At 46.4% G+C, this 22258-nt stretch overlaps 1 protein-coding gene across 7 annotated transcripts in view; it reads right to left on the minus strand.

Moving 5' to 3' along the window:
- Positions 1-22258, minus strand: part of RIPOR2 (RHO family interacting cell polarization regulator 2) — a 1323029-nt gene that overhangs the window by 932933 nt on the left and 367838 nt on the right. Inside the window, exon 1 of one of the 7 annotated variants that reach the window (XM_069613631.1) lies at positions 3900-4292. The exons of the other annotated variants lie outside the window; for them this stretch is intronic. Within the exon in view, the coding sequence (XP_069469732.1) occupies positions 3900-3960 (61 nt within the window). The 5' untranslated portion in view covers positions 3961-4292. Of the gene's footprint in view, positions 1-3899; positions 4293-22258 lie in introns of those variants that run through there. 7 annotated transcript variants of the gene reach the window in all.

The following is a 22258-nucleotide window of genomic DNA, read 5'->3' on the forward strand; positions in this document are numbered from 1 at the left end:
CCATACGATGCTTCCTCAACACTGGTAGTGGTGCGGAGCCCGCTCCATGTTTGCCATACAACACGTCCTAAACACTGGTAGTTGAGAGGATCCCACGCCATGTATGTCAGACAGCATCATGGTAGAATGATGCACGTGCGGCGTTTACACACCTGTAACTGGATGCTAGAATGCAGACAGGAGCCCAAGGGGATAGCGACGCTTTGTTGTTGTTGTTGCTTATATATCACATTGATATCACTAGCCACCTGAATCGCCAAGGGCAACAGAAAAAATGTGACCTGTTGTCCAAAGACAGAGAGGTTGGAGTACTTTCTTCAGAGACAGATACCAATTGGAAATGAGCTCTCTGTTCCTCCTTCAGGGGCTCAACGTTCTGACAAAAAGGGTAGAAAATCAAATAAACACATAGATTAATAAAATGTGTGATAGTGAACGAAAAGGAAATTGAACAAAGGCCCGTGCATCGATCTGATATCCGCGTCAGACATTAAACTGAGGCGCTGCTCGGGAAGCTTTGCGGTACCCAAGGCAACACTCATTAGGTCAAATTACACAGATGGCAAAGAAATGAGCTTTTCTAATTCTTGCCATAAAAGAGGGTTTGATTTTTATGTGAATCATACTTATCGGTCCTGCTTCAGATTTTCTTTTTTTATTCCTACTAGACAAGAGTCACCATGGAAACAGGCCTAGGACTTCCAGGCTCATCTTTCTTGACAGGCGCATGACGGTGGATAACAAGCATCACCAAGTTAACACTTTCGTTGTTAATTCAAGAACAATTTTAAATAAAAAAAAAACGATTTCCCCGGAGAGTTATTGTTTTATACTGTTGTGGGGAAGTTATGGCCTAGGCCCAAGTCTTTACTCCGCTCAAACCACTTTATCAATCCGCTCGCTGGGCACGGGGCTGGCTGACTTCTTGCAAGCAACAGACACATACATGCATTCTGGTGAACACCACACCTTTTTCTAAATATTTACCTGTCGAATTGTGAATATTATTAATGCCAAAAGCATGCACGGCAACACTAGGGAGAAAAAATTAAAGAGGAAGTTTGGGGAGGGGGAGTCTGTTGGAATAAAGAAAGACTACAAGAGGAGAGGTTGGGACTAGTACCGGAGACCAATCCAGGGAGGCATTCAGCAGCAAAAGACAACTCTGGTTGCCATTCCGGCCAGGAGCACTGCATATTAATCATTTTATTTATTTATTTATTTCATCTGTAAAGCACGCACAAAACCCTTAGGCATCAGGGCGCTATTCAATCAATCAATCATTTATTTAGAGAACCCTACCAGATATTTGAATAATGGTACAACACTCAATACCAATAACACTTGTTAAAACGAAGCATCACATAAATGTTCATTCTATTACCAGTTTTCCCATCTTCACTTCAAATAATGACAACAAATGTACACAATCGAAAAGAAAGCTGCTTACTGGGGATCATTCAAAGAGCCATCCCTCTTCAACAGTACACACTTTCTAACATATAACAAGAGATGTTAACACTATCCCCTTTCTATGTGCATAACAGGACACATAAGTATAACATGCACTAGGTCTTGTAGCCTTCCGTTACATAGGGGATATATATGTGACCTGATTTATGTATTCCTCTGCAGGAGCCTACCATCATTTCTAAGGGTAAATTACCCAGTTAAAAATGTAAGAAAAACCCAACCCCCCCTAGAGCCCTTATATCTCTGTTATCTCTGCACCAGTCCAGGCCTGCCCCTGGACACCACTTTCTCATATGTTGCTGTTTTTTTGTTGCTAAACTAATCTACATCCTTCAGAGGCATGGCTATTACCACCCATTATTTTAGAGTGCGTGTCATGCAAGTGATACAAGTTAGAGATAGGCTACTGCAATGGAAGACTGTGACACCTTTTCATCAGTTTGGTGTCAAGCTCAACTGTGAGACCAGTCTCTGTAGCTCCATTGTTCAACATCATGTCCAGTTAAGTGGCCCTTTACTTCTGCACATGCACAACATTGTAGGCCAAGACAGTGATGATAATGGCCAGAACCCCCCGCCCCCCAAAACCCCCACACCTCCCCATCACTGGAAATCCAACAAAAAGCTCACACAGGAGCATTGCAATCTGCTTGACTGGAGAGAATGACTATGAGATTAAGAGACAAGAAAGAACTTTTCTGCGATATATGGAAGGAACATCTGGAATGTCTAATCAATGGCAGTCTTGATTACGTCAATTGCATTTATTAAAATGTTACTCATTTAGATGTTTTTATGAAGTATCTACACACATTTGGTTGACAAAGCAGTGTGCATTCAATCTGCAACAAACCAAGGTAATACAGTACACCAGAGTAATCACAGACAACAAATCCCCAGAAAGGAAAGCCGCAAACATGACATAAGTTGATGTATGCCTGTGAGAGCACTAGCTGGACGGTGTCGGCATGCATCTGGAGAAGGCTTAAAAGAAACGGGATTTGCTCCTACTTTCGGAGGAATCCTCGACACGCTCCCGGTCAATACTGGGATCAAGCTTAAACTCCTGTCTATGCCACAGAGGTGCCTGTCAGGATCCCCTTTGAAGCTATCACTTAATGTATCATACGTGGTGTTCTAAATAGCAGCACATATCAGAAGTGCTTATCTCAAAACCCCAAACTCCATCTTCCCCCCCCCCGAAATCAGGGCTCGTCCTACATTATAAATATTTCAGACTTACACACAAAGAGGTTTCTGTGGGTAACCCTGACTTACTCCTCACAAGCAGTAAGTCAGGAGTAAGTCAGGGCTACCCCTAGAAACCTCTTTGTGAATGAAACAGCTTTCTCCAAGTTGAAGTCAGGTGTAAGTCAGCGTTACTTTGGGAATTGCCTCCATGCGTATCCAGCTATTCAGTGTGTGGTCCTGACTCTTCCCTCAATCACCCTTAGAGAGGATTCAGGTATCTGCGTGCTCTGCATAAGAAGCCTCATACACCCTAACATAACGCAGCAAAGTATAAGTCGTTACCCGTCATCGGCATTTATGAACACACTTCAGGACGGATTTTGCTCTGGACCTCACAGCACTTCAAGTGTGTTGAAAGGTGCTTACACAGTGCAAGTCTACTTTTGAAAGAAAACAAAGGCTTTACATTAATCAGAAAATAGAAGCGATGATCCGGTGGGTATGTGTGCCGGATGGGAAAGAAAGTCGCAAGCTATTTAGGGCTCGGCAACCTCTAGCTCTCCAGGTGTTTTTGACTACCCTGTCCATAAGCCCTAGCCAGCATAGTCAATGGTGATGCATCATGGGAACTGTAGCACAACACATCTGCAGAGCAACAGGTTACAGACACCTGGTACATAGTACTCCACTTGGCATGGGCATTTTCACGGACTGGTCAACTTCCATTTGACAAAAAGTCCCCTATGTGCCATTTTCAAATTTTCCTCTATGTTGTGGAACGCCTAGATTAAAATAAAGGTCAAATCATATACACTCTTCATTTTTTTACTTCATTTTTTTACTAAGCTGCTAGAAAAGAGTATTCCCGCTTCCATGATCGACAGTTGCAGGAGGGCTTTACAGTGGATTCGTCTGGAATCGGCTTGCATTTGCCAGGTGGTTATTTCAGGCGGATCCCACAAGATTCCAGCGCATTGACAACAAAAAGTCTTTAATGCCTCTTACCGCCAATTTTTCCGATCCGCTGGACCCGAAACATAACATGGACAGTTGCCAAAGGGAACATCGTACACTAATCTCCTCAAAATGTCATGGATGGGTGTTACAAAACAAAAGATTTGATGAGCTCTCAATGAAAAATGCAAACGGTCAACTCACATCACGAACACACGCATGTTCTTTTAAAACGGTTACAAACAGAAGGAAGGTTGGGAAATACACGGGGGAGAGGGTACCTTCGCAGAAGACATCGTCAGCCTCCTCCAGCGCCGCCAAGTCTTCCTCGAGGTGCTGCATGTTGCCTACGGAGATCCCAGCCGGAGCCGCTTCAAAGTCAAGTGCGCAACACGATCGGCAGGGAGGCTGCTTCCTCTCGCGGGCGCTTTAAACATAATGACATCAACGGCTTCCGTATCTGCTCTTGCGAAAGCAGCTCAAAATCAGTCATATGGGAAGTGCCAGTCTTGGGCACAGCTCGGCGTGAGGGGCGCCCATCTCGACTGAACGCCACAAAGGTTGTAAGGCAGCTGAGCTCGAAAAGTTACACATCAAATTACCACAATAAGAGAGGGGGTGGGAGGAGGGGCGAATGGAGACTCCAATTTGAAATAGAACTATCTTCATTAAAAAAGAAAACGTTCTTTGTTTCTAGAGACAGAAACAAGGAAGTTTCCTGCAACGCCTCAATCCTGCCAACAGATTGTACAGGGGTGGGGTGGGAGTGTCTTCAGCAAGCAAAGAAGAAACAAAAAAGTGTCTGTTGCACCGTCCCGACAAGGTGCACCGCGGAGCATCCATGCCTTGCTTATCGATACTGTGGTGTTCTTAGTCACTGCTTTTTTTAAAAAAAACACTTTTTTTTCATCTCGAGAAGTACTTGTGCTGCAAGCCAGTCAAGTTATGTTTGGCGGTTCTTGTTATTTAAATGAGTTGTGTCCCTCACATGTGTCACATTTTATAGGCCGCTTGTAACCACCTTAAGGATGTGGAAATGGAAAAAATGTAAAGGGGGATCCCACAAGGGCATGGGTGGGGGCAGAGTTTGGAGGAGGGGGTGGAGTTCCGAGCGGGCAGAGTTGGCATTTGAACTCCGCTTAAAGGACATTTTCAAAATAATTATTTTAAAATGCAGAAATTTCTTTCAGGCGGCTTCTTTCCAAACTTCACACTGTACATTAATTACACTTAAAAACACTTCCATGGCAGCAGTGCACCCAAAATACTGTTGGTAAAGCAGTGATGTTTAGTACATTAAGCTGCAAGGCTAAAAACCTCGGGGTCATCTTCAACTCCACACTCTCTTTCTCTCCTCACATCTCTGACGTCTCTAAGAAGTCACACTACCAGCTACACCTCCTTAGAGGTATTCTTCCCTTCCTCTCCTTCCCCCAGAAGCTCACTGTCTCCAGAGCGCTGGTTCTCTCTAGGCTGGACTATTGCAACAGCCTCTTTCTAAATCTTCCTGCTTCTACTCTACGCTCTCTGCAATTCATCCAAAACAGGACTGCAAGACTTGTCCTTGGCCTCAAGCCCAGGGATCGTATCTCTCCAGGAGTGAAATCTCTGCACTGGCTCCCAATGGCTGCAAGGATTAAGTTCAAAACCCTCTGCATCATCCACAAGGCCTTCTGGGCTCTCAATACCTTCAACTCTCTCTTCCTAAATATCTTCCCTCTCGGGCTCTTCGCTCATTCGCCTCCGACTCCCTCAGGGTCAGTCGCTTGTCCAAGCAACAAGTTGGTGGTAGATCTCTCTCTTCGGCTGGGCCTCCCTTTGGAACAGCCTCCCTGCCTCCCTGAAACTTGATGAGAACCATCTTCAGTTCTGGAAGCACCTTAAAACCTTCCTCTTCGCTTCTGCTTTCTCTCCCACACTCCCCTTCTGAAGTCCTGGCTGATACTGATACTTCACTGGTTACCTGGCCACCAATCTGATCTTGGGCCCAAGCCCTGCCAGTTGCACGCCTGCACTGCCTCCCTGGCAACCCCTGCACCTTGGAACTGTTTTCTGTATCCCTAGAGTCCCCGCACTAGCACTAATGTCTGCACTCACCCTGCACTTGCCACCAGCTGGCCATTCTTTTATTTATCTTGTTATTTCATTATCCCATGTACTGCACTTTCCTCTCCCCCTGCCCCTGCACTTTTTCCCCCTTCTCTTGCACTTGTGCGATCCGAATGACCACTGGCCTAGTAGGATCAGTGTCTGTCTTCCCTCTGTTCCCCCTACCTTGCCTCGCCGCACCTTGAAACACTTGTGTATAGGCGCTCCATAAATGCCATATCATATCATGTCATTCGTAGAAACACTCTACAGTAGAAGGTTACCAGGTTAGCTCAGCATGCTGAGAGACCATTGCTGAGATGTTATATATTAAAAACTGGTTGTCAATCACATGACTTTTTGAAATTCCTTATAAAAAGAAGTGCTATAAAATGTGTTGGCCAGAGCATGGGTTTGGATGGTCACTTGCCTATATTGAGGGTGGAGTGGGGGTATTTCTGCTCCTGTTGTGAAAATCAAATGTTGGCACCCATGAACCCACAGTTTAATTTCCTAATAACTGCTGTCAGCACAACAGAATTATTTATTTGTGATTAAGAAGTTTGACAAGCATATAACATCTTTATAAATATAACCTGTGATAAAACACAAAGGAAGGGACACAAAAATGATAGGGTATTTGTGTTGTAGTCCGACAAAAAAGAAACACATTTCAAAGAAAACTAGTGAATGCAAGTTTAAGCAGCATGTTTGAGTTTGGAAATTACTTTTTTCTATCGATATGTAAGATGCACATTTGAAAAAAAATAGTGTGCCCAGCATATAGGAGTGTACCAAAATTTGAGTAAGTATTCAGCCGAATTCCAGAGGAAAATCAGCTATTTGACATTCGGCCGAATACTTACTTGAATCGGTACTCGAAACCGAAGTTACACCCCTAATAGCCACTTCCAGAGACTTTCAGTTTAACTGCTTGTGTCTCTGTCAGCTATTTTTCATTTGCTAGTGTGCTGAAGATAAAGACGGAGTTGTGTTTTTGGTTAAGTGTAGGTGTAATGTTGATTACAGAATGTACTGAAACAATCACTCCGCTGCATTCCACTGTTTAAAGGTGCAGTAAAAATGAAAACAGAACGAGCGCATACTGGGCATAATTTGGGCGAGCCCCTCACTCGAGCTCTCAACAACAGGCGTTTAAAAGGACTAATGGATCCCGACAACCAAAATGGAATAGGACTGTATTGTTGTCCATTGGGATGTATTGTGTTGCCCATGCTACCAAAGACACATTCTGAATGCAGCTACTTGAAAGCGGACCAGCCTTCCTTCGGAGTCTGACGCGTAAGCAGCTTAATCAGATCACGGCTCACCAAGTCACGAACCGCCCATTACCAAGATAGAATTCCCCTTAACTCGTGAGGCCCGGGAGTTAACATTCGTTAAAGGCACTTGACTTAGCGCTGAGATGCTGCAAATGTTCTTTTAGCCAGAAGGGAAATAACGAATGATGTCTTCACTAATTCAGGAATTCTGAAGAGTTATCAGAACAGTTTGTTCCCAAATCACAACAGCTTTTAAACCTCTCAGGGGCTTTGAATCATGGCACTGCAATGTGCAGATGAATAAACACTCAATTCATGGACAAGGGAGACAAGTAAAACGCATGCTTTTTAACTCGCCTGGCAAAAAGAGCAGGCACAATTCACAGCAAAAACATGTCGAGTGGAATGATGCATTTACAAAAAAATATATAGATATAAAGAGTTTGCAAGCTCTGTTAATCTTGACTTGCAGACACGAATTGAATCATACGGGACTGTGCTGAATTGTAATCTAGATTCCTTTCTACTCAGTGAAACCTGCACAACCTCTACATTTCTCACAGATCATTCTCTGAATGCCTGTCACCTTTCATGACATTGTAGTGCCGGAGAAGTCACAGGGTGGTTGGCTCTGACATGTGTATTGCATAAACCGTACATATGTCACTCTAGTCATTCAGGAGATCCTGCAGATGCTTTTTTACCTGGTGCTGATGGCGTGGGACTCAATGATCCAGGTGCCAGCAGTAGAATGAGATGCTAGGGTGGAGGTACCTCCTGGTGCCAACCCCATTAAACATATTTCATACTGAGAGCCAAACAGGGGATGGTGTGTTCAGTGCAGCTGCACAGAAAGGCTGTGCACTATGACCACACTACTATCTGAAGCGCCCAGGGAGCCTTCCCCAGTCCCTCTCTTTAAGGGACTTTTTCGCACACCTGCCTGCGTGTCACTTCATCAAATTATCAGCATCTGTTTTGCGCTCAGTGTGAATGCGGCAGCTGCTGCCAATGCACTGCAATCCTCCTATGTTGAGTGCAGTTGCCTAATGGATCATTTACAAAACAGGTCCCAATCCCCAGGACGCAGGAACTTAAGCATTGATGTTTGCATGTTTTCTGCGTCAGCATGTGAGGGACCGCTCCCCTCTGAGTCCGAGATCCATATCAGTGGCTGTGAGCAGGCTGCATGTTGCATTAATGCATGCTAATGCCCGCTCTGATGGGGTGATGACTGCCTAACCACCAGGGGAAATGGAAGGCTGCAAGGCATCACCACTGCTCTGATGTTTCCTGATGGGTACTCAGCAGCTGGGTGCTGCATCTTGAGCCGTTTGGCTGCAGCAAGCTCTGGTGTGAGAGCATGGGGAACAGACGAGTTTTCTTTCTCTTTTGATTATGTACTCCTCTACAGCCCCCACTTCCCTTAGAAGCAAGAGTTATTTTTGGTGGTGTTGGAAAGCTTCTCCCCTCATGCCTCCCCTCCTGTGTCTCCGGAGCTGGTCGTGTAATTGTCAGATGATCATGAAATTCACAAAAGGCTTAGATTTACTGACGTCCCGAGTGTGTGAAACTGGGGAAATTAAGCGTGAAGATAGCAGTACATGGAATTTTAAGATTTGGGTTTCATGTTGTAGCACCATGCAGCACTTCATTGTTAAAAGAAGTTACACCATGAAGCACTTTAGCTGTGCTCATAACCGAAATGAATGGCAATCTTTTTAACATGTATTCAGCTATGGCCCACAGGGCCTATTCTAATATGTAAATATTTAAGTAATTGGAGTTATGGTGACTCCTTTTGTGTTTCAGTGCGTTGCTAGAGCCAGAAGGCTAAAGATTGGGAAACCCCAAAGGGACATTTGAAAGTACAAGGAGACACATCCCAGTCTCCCCTCGCAGTAATTGCATACATGCATACTATACTTTTAGGCTAGTCTTAGTTACTTGGGTCCTGTCCAAGAAGCGACACCCATGAATGCACAAAAATACAAGCTGTGCTGTTACTGAATGGGTTATTTTATGATAATGTATTCCTTTCATGGTTTACACAAATATCTTCTGTAGACAACACAAAAGAGGAAATGCAATAAAGAATGGATGTACATATTTTAAAGTGTGTTTTTGTCACAAAGTGTTTTTCTTGTCTACATAACTTTATTTATTAAAAAGGCAACTATTCGTCTCCGATTTCTGCTTCGGCCGAACACTTGTCCAACTATTCAGTATTCGGCCGAATACTTAAATCTCTATTCGGTATACCCCTACTAGCATATAGAAACCCTGCTTTTAACAGTGATGGCCCCCAGCCCCAATGATAGTCATGGCCCATTCATTCCTGTGGTGTCTGTTTTAGGCCACAAGAAAGAAACAGGCTCAGCAAATATCACCTGCAAACGTGAAGCCTTGTCAGGACTGAGGCAAGCCGGGTTCCAGATATGGCCATACATCTGATGCCGGTTGTCGGACCTGGCAAGAGCCGTCCCATTTTCCAGCATTGAGGACAAGAGTAAAACCCCCTTTTCTTGTGCTAACTATGACTTTTTAGTGCAAAAGTCACGACAATAGTCAATAACCAATAGTACAGTGTAGGGTATGTCCACAAAGGCAAATCACGTGCACAAAAACAGACACAAATCCAGCCTGATTCACTAAGAAAAAGCGCATACTTCCAAATATACCCCATATAACTCCAGTCAGCAGCACACACACCAGCGTAAGTCAACACATCAAGGAAAATTGAAGTTAAACATGACAAACCTGTGCACATACCACCTGTGAATGTCTTTCCCGTGCACCCACACACTTTTGCCAAACATCCCTGCCGTTACCGAGTGCATACACACACACATTCCTACATCGAGCACCACTCTTACAACACCAACATCATGGTTTAACGTATGACATTCCCCGCACATCTCCCAACATCTCTGTTCCCTTAGTAAATATCTCCAAACGCATACCGTTTGCCCGTCACACTCTTTGCGACTCACAACGCCCCCGAAATGACCAACAAAACATGGACACACCCAATGACGTGTCCATAAAGAATCCGTCACTCCCACCGACACCCCCCAGTGGACGGACCCACCCACCGACACACTTACCAAAAACAGACACACCCCCACTGACAAGCCCACAAATCACTGGACACACCCTCATAAACACCCATACCACATGGACAAGAAAGGTTCAATGCAGGCATAAAGTATGCCAACAACACGTGCACATAACATACCAGACATCCCGACACAGACATTACGCCACAGACTGGCACCTCTGCCACTCCATCAACGCCCAACTGCTTTGTAATGCAGGGGGCCTCCTCATGGACATGTATGCCAATTTCCCGGGGCTCCGTCCACGATAACCACATATTCACGGTCTCCAGCATCTGTGTGCAGTTGGAAGCCCGACACTATGGGGACATGTGGCTGATAGGTAGGTACACATATGCAAACTCCCACCACGTTCATCCACACACAGGCGAATAGCCACATGACCATTGCAATGATTGCATGCCATCAGTGGGTCAACACAAAGCCAACTAGCACATATCCAACACCGCACATGAGGGAACACCCAATGCACACTAACACAATTCATGCCCTTCCTCATGCAGGTGATGCCGGTTTTCCATTGAGGCCCTACCTCCTGACACTCTAGAGGCGGGCAGCCACCATGCAGCAGGAAAGGTATAACCCAGCACACAGAGCCACCAGGGGCATCAACTTGCGATCAGTAGGTCTCCTGATGTCACAATTCAGATGCCTGTACCACTCAGGGGTGTTCTCCAGGACAGGTCACACGTTGTGCCCAACTTCATACAAGCCTGTTGCATCCTGCAAAACATTTCAGTGTGCAAAGGTATACATGAAGACCTAGAACCTGACCTCAGGCCAGAGCCACAACCCAGGCCACCAACCTGCGTGGAGCCATTGCGACTGCAGTGCAAGTGTGGGAGTAGCTGGTCAACAGCTTTTTCACAAGAGCATGCATGATGCCAGAAAGGAACACTGGCCGTACATGAGACAGTGATGAAAGGATGACAAGTGCCAGGCATGGCCTGCACATGCTCACCTGCCTGAGACACCCATAGAAACAGACATCTGGCCATGCCAACACATAGGAAACATGCACACCTCCACACACATAGCCCCACACTGCATGAAAAAGCAATGGCCAAATACATACAGCCAGTCTGCCATGCCAGCACCGCATATCCCCAAAATCCCATAAGGAATGAACATGGAACAAGCAGGGATCATCAACAACTCCATTGCACACAGCTGCACTCAACCCACCATGTGCCCTCCAGCACCACCGGATCCTGCATCAACGTCCACGTGTACATCCACACCACCACACATCTGCCCACATGATATGACACACATGACCAGTTGTCTGCAATATGAACCCATAACAATGACCAATTAGGCACGGAACAACATGACATAACTACAGTACAGTCCCACAGATATCAAACACTCATTACCGAAACCAGTACTTCACACTAGAGGACCAAGATGAACATATTGGCTGACCTGATATCCCGTGTGGAAAGCGTAGTATACACCATCCCCCAGCAGAACATGCACTATCCAAAAGTGCACAATGGTCGCCTGGAACACTTTGTGCCTTGACCTTGGATTGAAGACACAACAGAACACGACCTGGTGAGGTGACACTGAGCGCACAACAAGATGCACTAGCCCCAGCAAGTACAGAGTTGGGAGGCAGACATATCATCCTCCAACAGGTGTTGGGACAGGGAGCACATGGGTGAGATATGTGTGAAACCCAGAAGCACATCACCAAGGAGCAGCCAGGGGATGCACACATTACATGAGGCCTGGTTAATGCAGGCCACAAAAAGCAGTACGACAGTAAGTATCAACTCATGCAGCTAAAGAGTACACACAACTCATGATGACATCACAACGCTCCCCTTGAGGGCAGCGACAGGGAGGGCTGGCAGACAACTGCAAATGCTGATGTATTCCACATGCCTGTACTGCCTGGCATGAGAGGCCATGGAGAGAGGGCACCACCTGGAACAACCTTGACACAGCAGTAAGTTCCAGCCACCACATGGCCACAACTCCACCTCACCCACATGAGATTGTATCGCACATCAACAGCAGCTGACACCTCTGCATAAAAGTGCACTTCCCACATCCCTCCATCCAACACGGCAGCCCATGGCCAAGACATCAGAAGTATGAACATCAGTGCACCCACCTGAACAGTTCTAGGACACCTGTCACGATGCCCTGTCGTAAAGCTCCACGACACATAAACCAGTAGTTTGCAGAATGGACTCCATGTAATGACAGTTCTCCCCACACAGCCGCGTGCACCCACCACCCTGCATTCCCACCCGGCATGCCTGTGAGTGAATCAGCAAGTAGCCATGTGTGCGAAAGAGCAGCAGCATGAGCAGCAAACGCTATGTATCATGGACACAGAGAAATCTATTGCACCAGGGGCGACCATAGACTTTATTGCAAGTCTCGCACATCGCATTGCAGAGGTAGCACAAGTGTGTTGGTCGCCATGCATAGCACAGCATGCAGGCAAATCAGCCCATTGATGTCACTGTACATGATCAATAGGGAGCAGCCAAACAGCAGGTGAATGGCCGGCACTTCTCTGAAAGATCCATCTTCTGGGACAAATATTCCGCAACATAGACAGGCTGCAACAATGTATTTGTGGACAAGGAGAAGGGAGGCACAGTAAGACCCCTACATGGGATGTCAGACCCCATCCTCACCCACAACCAGAAGCAACACACACGCATGGAGCCATGCTAGTAAAGAAGTGTGCTTCAATCTAATGCAGAGGTCCCGATGGATAGACTCATAACGACATCCCTGCCCCCTGCACGGGTCCACCACTGTCCCTGTAACACATACTGGCATATGTTCATGCAAGGGTTCATGATGCATACAGTTTGTCACCATGGGACACCCAGGTACACGCATACTCGCAATGTACCTGCCTGTACTCCGAATATATCCTGATGCAAAATAGCTTGATGTCAATGGTACACCCCTTCCAGACCCTCTCTGGGCAAGAAACTGGCTGGATGGGACCATCTGCACATATTCATAGGCATCGGGCGAAGGACTAATGACCCACACCCATTCTGAGGAGCCATTGATTACACAACTCCCCCTACTCTAATCAGTAGCTGTAGGCCGCAATGAACAGCGTATCCTTCACTGTTGCAGAAGGGCCTTTCCACCCACAAGGTTGCCAGAAACAAGGGCTCATTCCCCTTAAGCCACAGCAGGTAAGTACATGGTTAGTGTGTTAGACTAGGATGTAGGCAGGCCATAGCAGATGCACACAGGAATGCATGCCACCTAACTACCTCATGCCCACACACCACTCCTTCACCCACCTGGAGTACCTTGTGCATGACTCATCTACTTGGGAACCCACCATAAACGTACTGACTCGCCCATGCGTGGACACCACACCACAAGACCTAGGGCCTCATTAGGAGTTTGGCGGTACGGTAACAACGGTGCTGGTAAGGGACCGGCACCGTTGCTACTGCACCGCCAAACTCTGAGTTGTGCTCGTGGGTACCCTCCATTCTGCCAGTTTTGCCCTGGCGGAATGGAAGTCACCTGCAAGCACAAATTGTGGATGCACCGGCGCCATTATGAACGGTGTCGGTGCATCCATGCTCCCCATTCCCATTCAGCCCTATGGGGCAGAATGGGGATGGGGAGTGCGTTCACACCAGCACCCGCGAATGGGCAATTACTGGTCAGTCGAACTCGGAATGGACCATTAATTGCCCATTCGCCGGTGCTGTATGAGAGTTTGGCGGTAGCCGTGCCTGTCAAACAGGCACGGCTACCGCCAAGCTCCTAATGAGGCCCATATATCTGATGTATATACCCATCCATGGGCACAACCCCTACCACTTCCAACAGCCACAGGGGTTGAAGGGCACATGCGATGAAGTGGACACACTGCCTCTGGCACAGGACTACACACCTGATAAATGTGGATTCCCAGGTGCATCATGACACAGATGGAAAGACGAGCCATGCAAATGTACACATGTCAGGAAATGAGCATGTATTGTACCCATGTGAATGCCTTCCAATGCCATGGCAAACAGAACACACACCATGACCATTTGCAGGGTCAGGCCCAGCATCATCCTTCACACCACAACCTACATAGTCTCAAAGTACACACACATGACAAAATGGACACGAATTGTGGATGGCACAAGATCAAGTGTACTCAATGGCACAGCACAGTGTTGACCACAATGATGAAAAAGGTACAGCCAAACATGTTCAGGGTATATATCCATTTAAGGGTGAGTGCAGGTAAATGAAACATACACAGTGAATACGTGGCACAGAAGAAGTAGTTCGGAACAACTGGGCCACAGAAAATTTAACTAAAGTGAATGGTGCACAAGCTACTCTGTGCAGGGAGAGTGAGATAGGATGGACACAATAGGCAACCACCAATCCAATCACAGTTCACCCTCAGACCACTCTGAATCACTCTCCCACACAACTACCACCTTCACCTCGCCATGCAGGGGCCACTGGCTTAGCGAGATGAAGGAAAAGGAGAAGGAGGGGCCAACTGTATTTCCCCGCTGGCCACCCCTGGCTTTAGGAGGGAGAGCACAGGGGACCCGTGAGGAGAAGGAGCTATCTGTGTCAGTGATAGATGTTGTTAGATGACACAGACAGCATCCTTGATCACCCTTAATTCCCCTCTGTCTGCCTGCAATTCGATTGTCAGCTCTGCAACCTCCTCCCTCAGAGTTCCTGCAATTGTCTCTCCCTGATTCCTCACCTCCTTTGCCACCTCACGCAGGACCCCCTGAAATTTATGGCAGATGTCGGCACTGGCATCTCCAGGTGTGGCGACTTGAGCCATGGTGACATGCGGCTGGTCCCCTGAAGGTGCAGTGGTAGAATTTGCTTGGGCGGGGACAGTGTCCTCTATAAGTGGCCGAGCTGCAGCCAACACTGATGGCCTTGGTGGCGCTATGAGAAGTTTGGGCCCCACTCATACAGGTGTCACAGGACACAGACATGCCCCATGCAGGGCAGCAGGAGAGGTACACTCCCTTTGCCCCTGCGTTGGCCCAAACTCCAGAAGGGGTGTTGGTGTCACAGGGGAGGGAACAAGGGCATGAGACAATCCAGGTAGGGGAGCTGGACTCATGATGCTGGGTGGGGGTCACACAGATGAGGGTTGGGCGGACAGGTGGAGTATGAGAAGTTACATGATCCACAGCAGATGGAGCTACCTTAGTCCCTAGGGGGACTACATGTCCCTGCATACCCTGCCTGCTGCCGCTCCTGTGCCTCTTCATGCCAAACCTGGGCCTCCACCCCTGACATCCCATCCACCTCTGTCATCCTCCTCTTTGTGTGTGTCCAGTGGGTGGATCAAAGCCCTAAACGTCTTCCTGGACCACGGACTCACTGACAAATGAGGCTGCAAGAGAGGAGAAAGGGACACATGAGGCAATGCATGCACCAAGGGACATACTGCACAGGCATGTGGTACACACATGACAACTACACAGGTAACACACACCAGACACATTGGCATGTGTGGGTAGGAAGACCCTGCTTTCCACCGTCGGGTTTGGTGTAGACATGCATGTAGCACACACACCCAGAGAACAATGGACATGTGACAGCTATCATTGACAGGCCATAGTGGCCAATATGGTGGGTGTGTAAGTGACTCCAATCAAGCAATCCCACTAAGTCAGTGCCTTGTCTGGGATGCCCAAGGGAAGCCCTTATTTATATATTTTTATGGCAAGTTATAATCTGGATGATGAACCCTTGTAAAACACCCCTCTCTTAGAATCCCCCTTGACCCCACTGAGCCAAGAAGTAGGCTTGTTTTGCAAACTTAAAAGGTTTATTTGAAAATTAAACAATATATATATATATATATATATATATATATATATATATATATCACTTTTATAATAAATTAATAATTGATATCACACTTATGGATATAATGTTGATCAACAATGGGTAATCTGGCACTAGCACACTTCTTTACAATCAATGAGGAGTTAGTATAGGATGGATAAGGTAGCAAAAATACTTTTATGGTTTCAAGGGAAAAGCAATGAGGAATAAAATGCAGTACAGAAATACTTGATATGATTTTAGCAAAAGATAAGATAATCACTTTTTCTCTGGCAATTCACCCTCCCCCCCCTATGCAATGTAGGAAATGGACGGAGATGGAAAGAGGAGCACACAGTTCTCAGGAATGCAATCAAAAACAATGCGAAATTCAGTTCCCCCCCAGCAAGCTTAGAGGAAACAGGTAGAAGTTTGAAACACAGGCCCAAAATGCTTTGAATGTGATGACAATGAAGTGAGAAATGTGCTAAAAATGCTTTTAATTCCCTCTAGAGGTTCAGGGTGGTTGATATCTAGTTTATATTAGTTCAGGCTCACTTTAGCAATGCCCTATGAGTAACTAGCAGGTTAAAACGAATTTTAGCAAAGGAAAGCAAGGAGCTGCTGATTTTTACACGTGGCTGAAAATGTGCAAAATGTCAAATCGCTGCAAATTTAGTCACGTGCGTCGAGCGCGATTATGGAGGCACTATAAGGAGTAGGCTTGTTGGAAAGCATAGAATCTTAGCTTGAAGATGACAGTTAAAACTCGCTCCTAGCACAAACGGTTCCGGAGATACAGACGATTCTGTGAAAGTAGTTTTTCGGATTTGAAATTTTAAAAGTTCAAAATGACAGATGACAGTTTTCAGTTTTAAAGATGACAGAATGACACGATTCTAGGAGGCAGTTCTAATAGGCTAAAATAGTTTGGATTAGATTATTTTAAACTAAGAAATTGGTTTTGCACAGTCAGTACTCACACTATATTTTTGAAATAAGCCGTCAAGGTCTGGTCAGGTTGGACGGGACTCCCGGCGGGTGGTTCTGAACAGCGGTCTGGTCTCTGGTTCTGCTCTCAGCACTGTACAGTTCTGGTCTCTCTGGATCTCTGGTCTCTCTGGATCTCTGGTCTCTGGAGGTTGATGGATTTGAAGTCTGGAGTCTCCCGGCAAAGCGTCCCGCAAGAAAGTGGAAAGTGAATCTCCTACCTGGGTTTCAGTGGCCCTTTTTATGTGTTTTGAAAATGGGTGTGTGCCTGGGCCTAGCTAAGCCTGCCCCTCTCTACTTGTCATTGGCCCAATTCTCCCCTCTCCCATGATTGCGGAAGGAAATGGATTGTCAGAGTGATGCTGTAGGTTTTATGGTCAGAGGAACCTCCCCTTGTCAAATTGCACACAAATCTATTTCTGATCCAAATACATATTTATCTATGTACCATTTTCCTCATATTATAGGTCCAGTTAACATATTTTCTGTAGCACCAAACCATCCGATCCCTGTCTTTGTACGATGTCGTGTCCACTGATGACAGAATTCTCCCCTTTTCATCCAGATAACGACCTCTAAACCTTTCCAGATTTTACACAAATGTGCACCAGGGATATGGGTTACAGATGATAAAGCGTCAGATTTTCGCATGCAGACATTTGGAGTAACAACCTTTTTTCCGCTACTATCCCCAGGAACATACCATAGGGTCCTAACACCTCTTAAAATGTGCACCGAAAAATCACAAGAATAATGGTATTATTTATATAATTTTGACCAGTCCGCACTATGAGTTATCTATCTTTTTAAAATTATGCCCTGGTCAAAAAGGGGTGTGGCTTCCCACATCACATGGTGGAATAACTGGTTTATCCACTTCCCCCAAGCTCAGCTTGCTAGCAGAGGCACTGCCCCTCCCAGTTTCTCCCAAGAGGAAGCCATTTTACGCCCCCCCCCAATATAACATTTGCCTGAGCCAAAGAAGGCCCATTGTTCAGTTCCCTGTAGTCCCCAGGGGCCACTCCCCTTTCAATCAACAGGGCCATGTGATCTCCTTTTGGTGGGGCCAGCAGGATGCAGCCAGGCCTGGGAAGAGTTGTTGAGCCAGTTCAACTCCTGTCTGGGGTAGTTGTCAGGCAGAATTCAGCTAAATGTCACTTTAGTTCCCAGTTTTCTACATTCAAATCCAACTTACATGCAGCTATTTTTTATATATACATTAAATAATTACTTCCTTCAAGTCATTTCAGAATATAGTTTTACATTGTATCCACCTCTTAGCAAGTCTTTCCTTGGCCTGGTTTGGGTTCCTCTGTTCAGTTTTGCACAAAAGTCTGGTGGTTTTAAAACGCCGGCTTTCTGATAGTGGTGAGTACCGGTATTGCATCCATTTTTGACATTAAGAAAATGAATTCCCCACAGTTCTGGGTTGCTTTTGGCAATCAGCATTGCCATTCCCAATGGTTTCAGGCTACTGTTTGTGTAGCCCAATGGTGGTTTTAGGCAGTGCCCTCCTGTGCTCACAACATAGGCAAAAATGGGTGGCAGCCTATTCTTCATGTTTTCCCTGTGCCCTCTCTGGGGAGTTCTGGCCATCATGATGTTTTCTATGCCAGTACTGCACAGTTTTATGGTAGGGCTTGGATGCATGGGTAAAAACATCCCACAAGCCCCCCCTCTTGCGATGGCCATTCTGATCTTTCACTGATGGAACTCGCAAGATCTGGGATGTTCGCCTCATCTTCTTCCAACGTAGATGGCACAGTTCAGCATCTTTTCCTCCCTCCAGTCGATCAATCAGTTCTCCTTGCTGGTCCTCATGGGAGGATTGGGCGGTACCCCGGGCCCCTCGGATCTTCGCTCCCGGTCCCCAGGTCACCTTCCGTGGTCAGTCTCCATGGTTTCATCTCTTCTAGGATGATAAAGCAAAGCGGCAATACACATTCCTAGATATTTTTCCACCACTATTAATGGTGTGTCGAACATATACATTTTATAAATCCGAAGATATGAACATATACATTTTCTTTTTTAAATTAGGAGACAAGAACATATATATATACAAGAATCACAGAATTTTATATGCTATATGTGGAATATTTTAGGGTTGGAACTGAATTAATCTGGAGCGGTCCCCTCTGGTATTGCAGAGGACTCCTCCAGTTGCTGCAGAGTGTGCCTAGGATGGCAACACTTTAGCTGATTAATATGGACCCACTTATCTTCCCCTTCCGCCAAATTACCTTTGGGGATGTGGATTTTGTAGGCAACAGGGGAGATCTTGTCTATAATTTCAAAGGGTCCCTTCCATGTAGGCAAACATTTTCGCTGTTTGGCCTGGTTCCTTTGGAAATTGTATAGATAGACCCGGTCTCCCACATCATATTCCTTCCTGGTGGTTTTCAAATTATAGTGCGTTTTCATACTCTCAGCTGATCTTTCTAGATTCCGCTGAGCATAGGCAAAAGCATGTTGGAGGTGTTTCCTTAAATTCTCCACATACTCATGAGTTGTGGAGGCTTTTATCAGTGTCTGCTCTTGGGTCCTGTAGAGCAAATGCTGAGGAAGCACCATCTAGCGTCCAGTCATCAACTCAAATGGTGACATTTTAGTTGCAGATGAAGGGGTAGATCTGATGGCCATTAGGACCAGAGGTAGTCGGATATCCCAACTTGGCCCAGAGTCTGCCACAAACGTTTTTAATATGCTCACAATGGTTTGGTTGTATCTCTCCACTGCTCCAGAAGAAGCTGGCCTGTAAGCAATATGTAGCTTCCTTTTGACCCCCAGTATCTCCCACATCTTTGTCATTACTTCACTGGTGAAGTGGCTACCTCTGTCTGACTCAATCCTTTGAGGAAGACCAAAACGGGAAAAGATGTGGTTAACCATCAGGGCAGCTGCTGTTTCTGCCTTGCAGTTTGGGGCCGGGAGACATTCCACCCACTTGGGAAACAAGCATGTAACGGTCAACATGTACTTGTTTCCTCTAGACGAGCGAATTACAGGGCCTACAAAGTCGATTTGCAAATCTGACCATGGCAGTGTCATCCCCCTCCTTTGGAGAGGTGCACGGTGTGTGAGGGATGATGGCTGAAATTGTGCACACACAAGACACCCCTTCAAGTATTGGTCGAGGTCCTGCCCCATGTGTGGCCAGTATGCAACCTCTCTTAAGATTTCCAGTGTTGTGTGAAACCCCTTATGACCGGCGGTGGCCGCATCATGGGCGTGACTTAACATCAGGTTTCGGAATGAGGTAGGGACCACCGACTGATCATGGCCAGTTTGGGATTTCCTTACCAACAAACCGTCTTGGATTCGGAACATCTTTGGACATTTCATCAACACTCTTAGGTCCTCTTTCCCAATGTAATCGGTATCCGTCATGGGAAAGTTCTCAGGGTCCTCAATGTGTTGGTAAAACTTACCAATTATTGGATCCCCCTTCTGAGCTGTAATCAAATCAGCATTAGGGGTCTCCTTACTCCTTTGTGCAGTTGAAAGTTCATTGTGAGCATTGGTTTGGGACCTAGTGATAGCAGTGACCTGGATTTCCCCCATCAGGGACTCTATTTCTATTAGATTCCCTTGGATGGCTCCGGTTTTGGCCAACTTATCAGCTAAGTCATTTCCAGTTTTGTCTGGTCCCTCTACTTTGGAATGACCCTTGATCTTTTTCCAGTAGATGGTCATCCCATTCGATGTGACCAGATCATCAATTTTTTGGATTAACTTCCTATGTTTCAGGGGTTTGTTATTAGCACATAACATGCCTCTGGTTTTCCAATTAATCAGGTGCTCCACGAACCCGTTCCGTACATAATCCGAATCTGTGATTATGACCAGTTCTTGGAGTTGATGTTGGACAGCAGTGAGGATGGCTTGAAGCACAGCCATCAATTCTGCCACCTGACTACTTCGGGGACCACTTTTGTATCCAGCGGAGGGTTCTGGGGACTCATTCATCCATGCGTTCCCTACGCCGGCCACCAGTTCTTTTTCCCCGTTGTTCTCAACATGGTAAGAGCATCCATCCACATAGACAGTGGGCATTCCCTCACACTTGTCTTCTTCAAAGACTTTGTGTGGGGAATTAAGGTATGCCTCCATGTTGTCCTTGATTTTTAGACTTTCGTCCTCGAGACAGTTTTCTCTGGCACAATCATGCAAGTCAGCCAGACCTTGCGCGAGGGGACTCTTCTTGTTTTGGCCATATCTGACCTCCACAGGAAAGCCTTGCATTGACAGAATCCAGGAAGTAATTTGGGAATTACTCACATTTCCGGCCCGGATTCTGTCACTTTGGAGGTATTGCAGAGGCTGGTGTGGAGTCTCCACTATGATGTGTTCCCCCTGGATGAATGGGCGGTAATTCTTCAATGCCCACACCGTTGCCAGGAGTGCCTTCTCACAATCGTTGAATTTTTCCTCCACAGAGGATAAAGTTTTGCTTGCATAGGAGATTACTTTATAGACCTTGTCATGCTTTTGGTATAATGCTGCGTCAAGCACGTATTAGAGAACCCTGTCTCCAGGAAGAACGCCTTGTTTCTGACAGGGTAAGCTAGGCAAGGCGCTTGTGAGAGGCTTCTCCTGAGTTGTCTTACTGCCTCGGATTGTTCTGGACCCCATTCCCACTTGACCCCCCTTTCAAGAGATGAATCAGGGGTCTGGTGATCTCTGCGTAGCCCTCAATGAACTTTCTGCTGTAATTAGTCAGTCCAAGGAGGCTCCTTAGTTCCCACAGAGTTGTGGGATCCTTCAGTTTCTGAAGTGCTTCCACTTTCTTTTCTTGGGGACAGAGACCCTGAGGAGTAATCTCATGCCCCAAGAAATTAACACGGGTTCTACACCACTGTGCTTTCTGAAAGGAAAGTTTTGCTCCGGTGGCCCTCAACTGTGTCAGAACATAACGGATCTCCGCTATGTGTTCTTCCACAGATGAACTTTTGATGAGGACATCATCTACATAAGCCAGGTTACCCCTCGCACCAAGGTCGAGCATGGCCTTATGTAGGAAAATGTTGAATTCATTGCCGGAGTTGAGGTATCTGAAGGGAGTCCGGGTCCATGTGTACTGCTGGCCCCCAAAGGTAAAAGCCAGTTTGTATTGGTCCTCCCTATTGACAGGCACGGTCCAGTATCCATTGGTCAGATCTATTGCAGTGAATACCTGTGACCCCTCGATCTGGGCCAGCCCTTGGTCAATGTAGGCCAGAGGCCATCGGGAAGTATGGACCCGTTTGTTGAGCTCCCTAAGGTCGGCGCAGAGTCTCCACTGGCCGTTTGGCTTCAATATTCCCAGCACCGTATTATTGAAGGTGCTGTGTACTGGACGGATTA

The sequence above is a fragment of the Ambystoma mexicanum genome, chromosome 5p (genome assembly GCF_040938575.1).
Source record: "Ambystoma mexicanum isolate Mex_15411 chromosome 5p, UKY_AmexF1_1, whole genome shotgun sequence".
NCBI lineage: Eukaryota > Metazoa > Chordata > Amphibia > Caudata > Ambystomatidae > Ambystoma > Ambystoma mexicanum.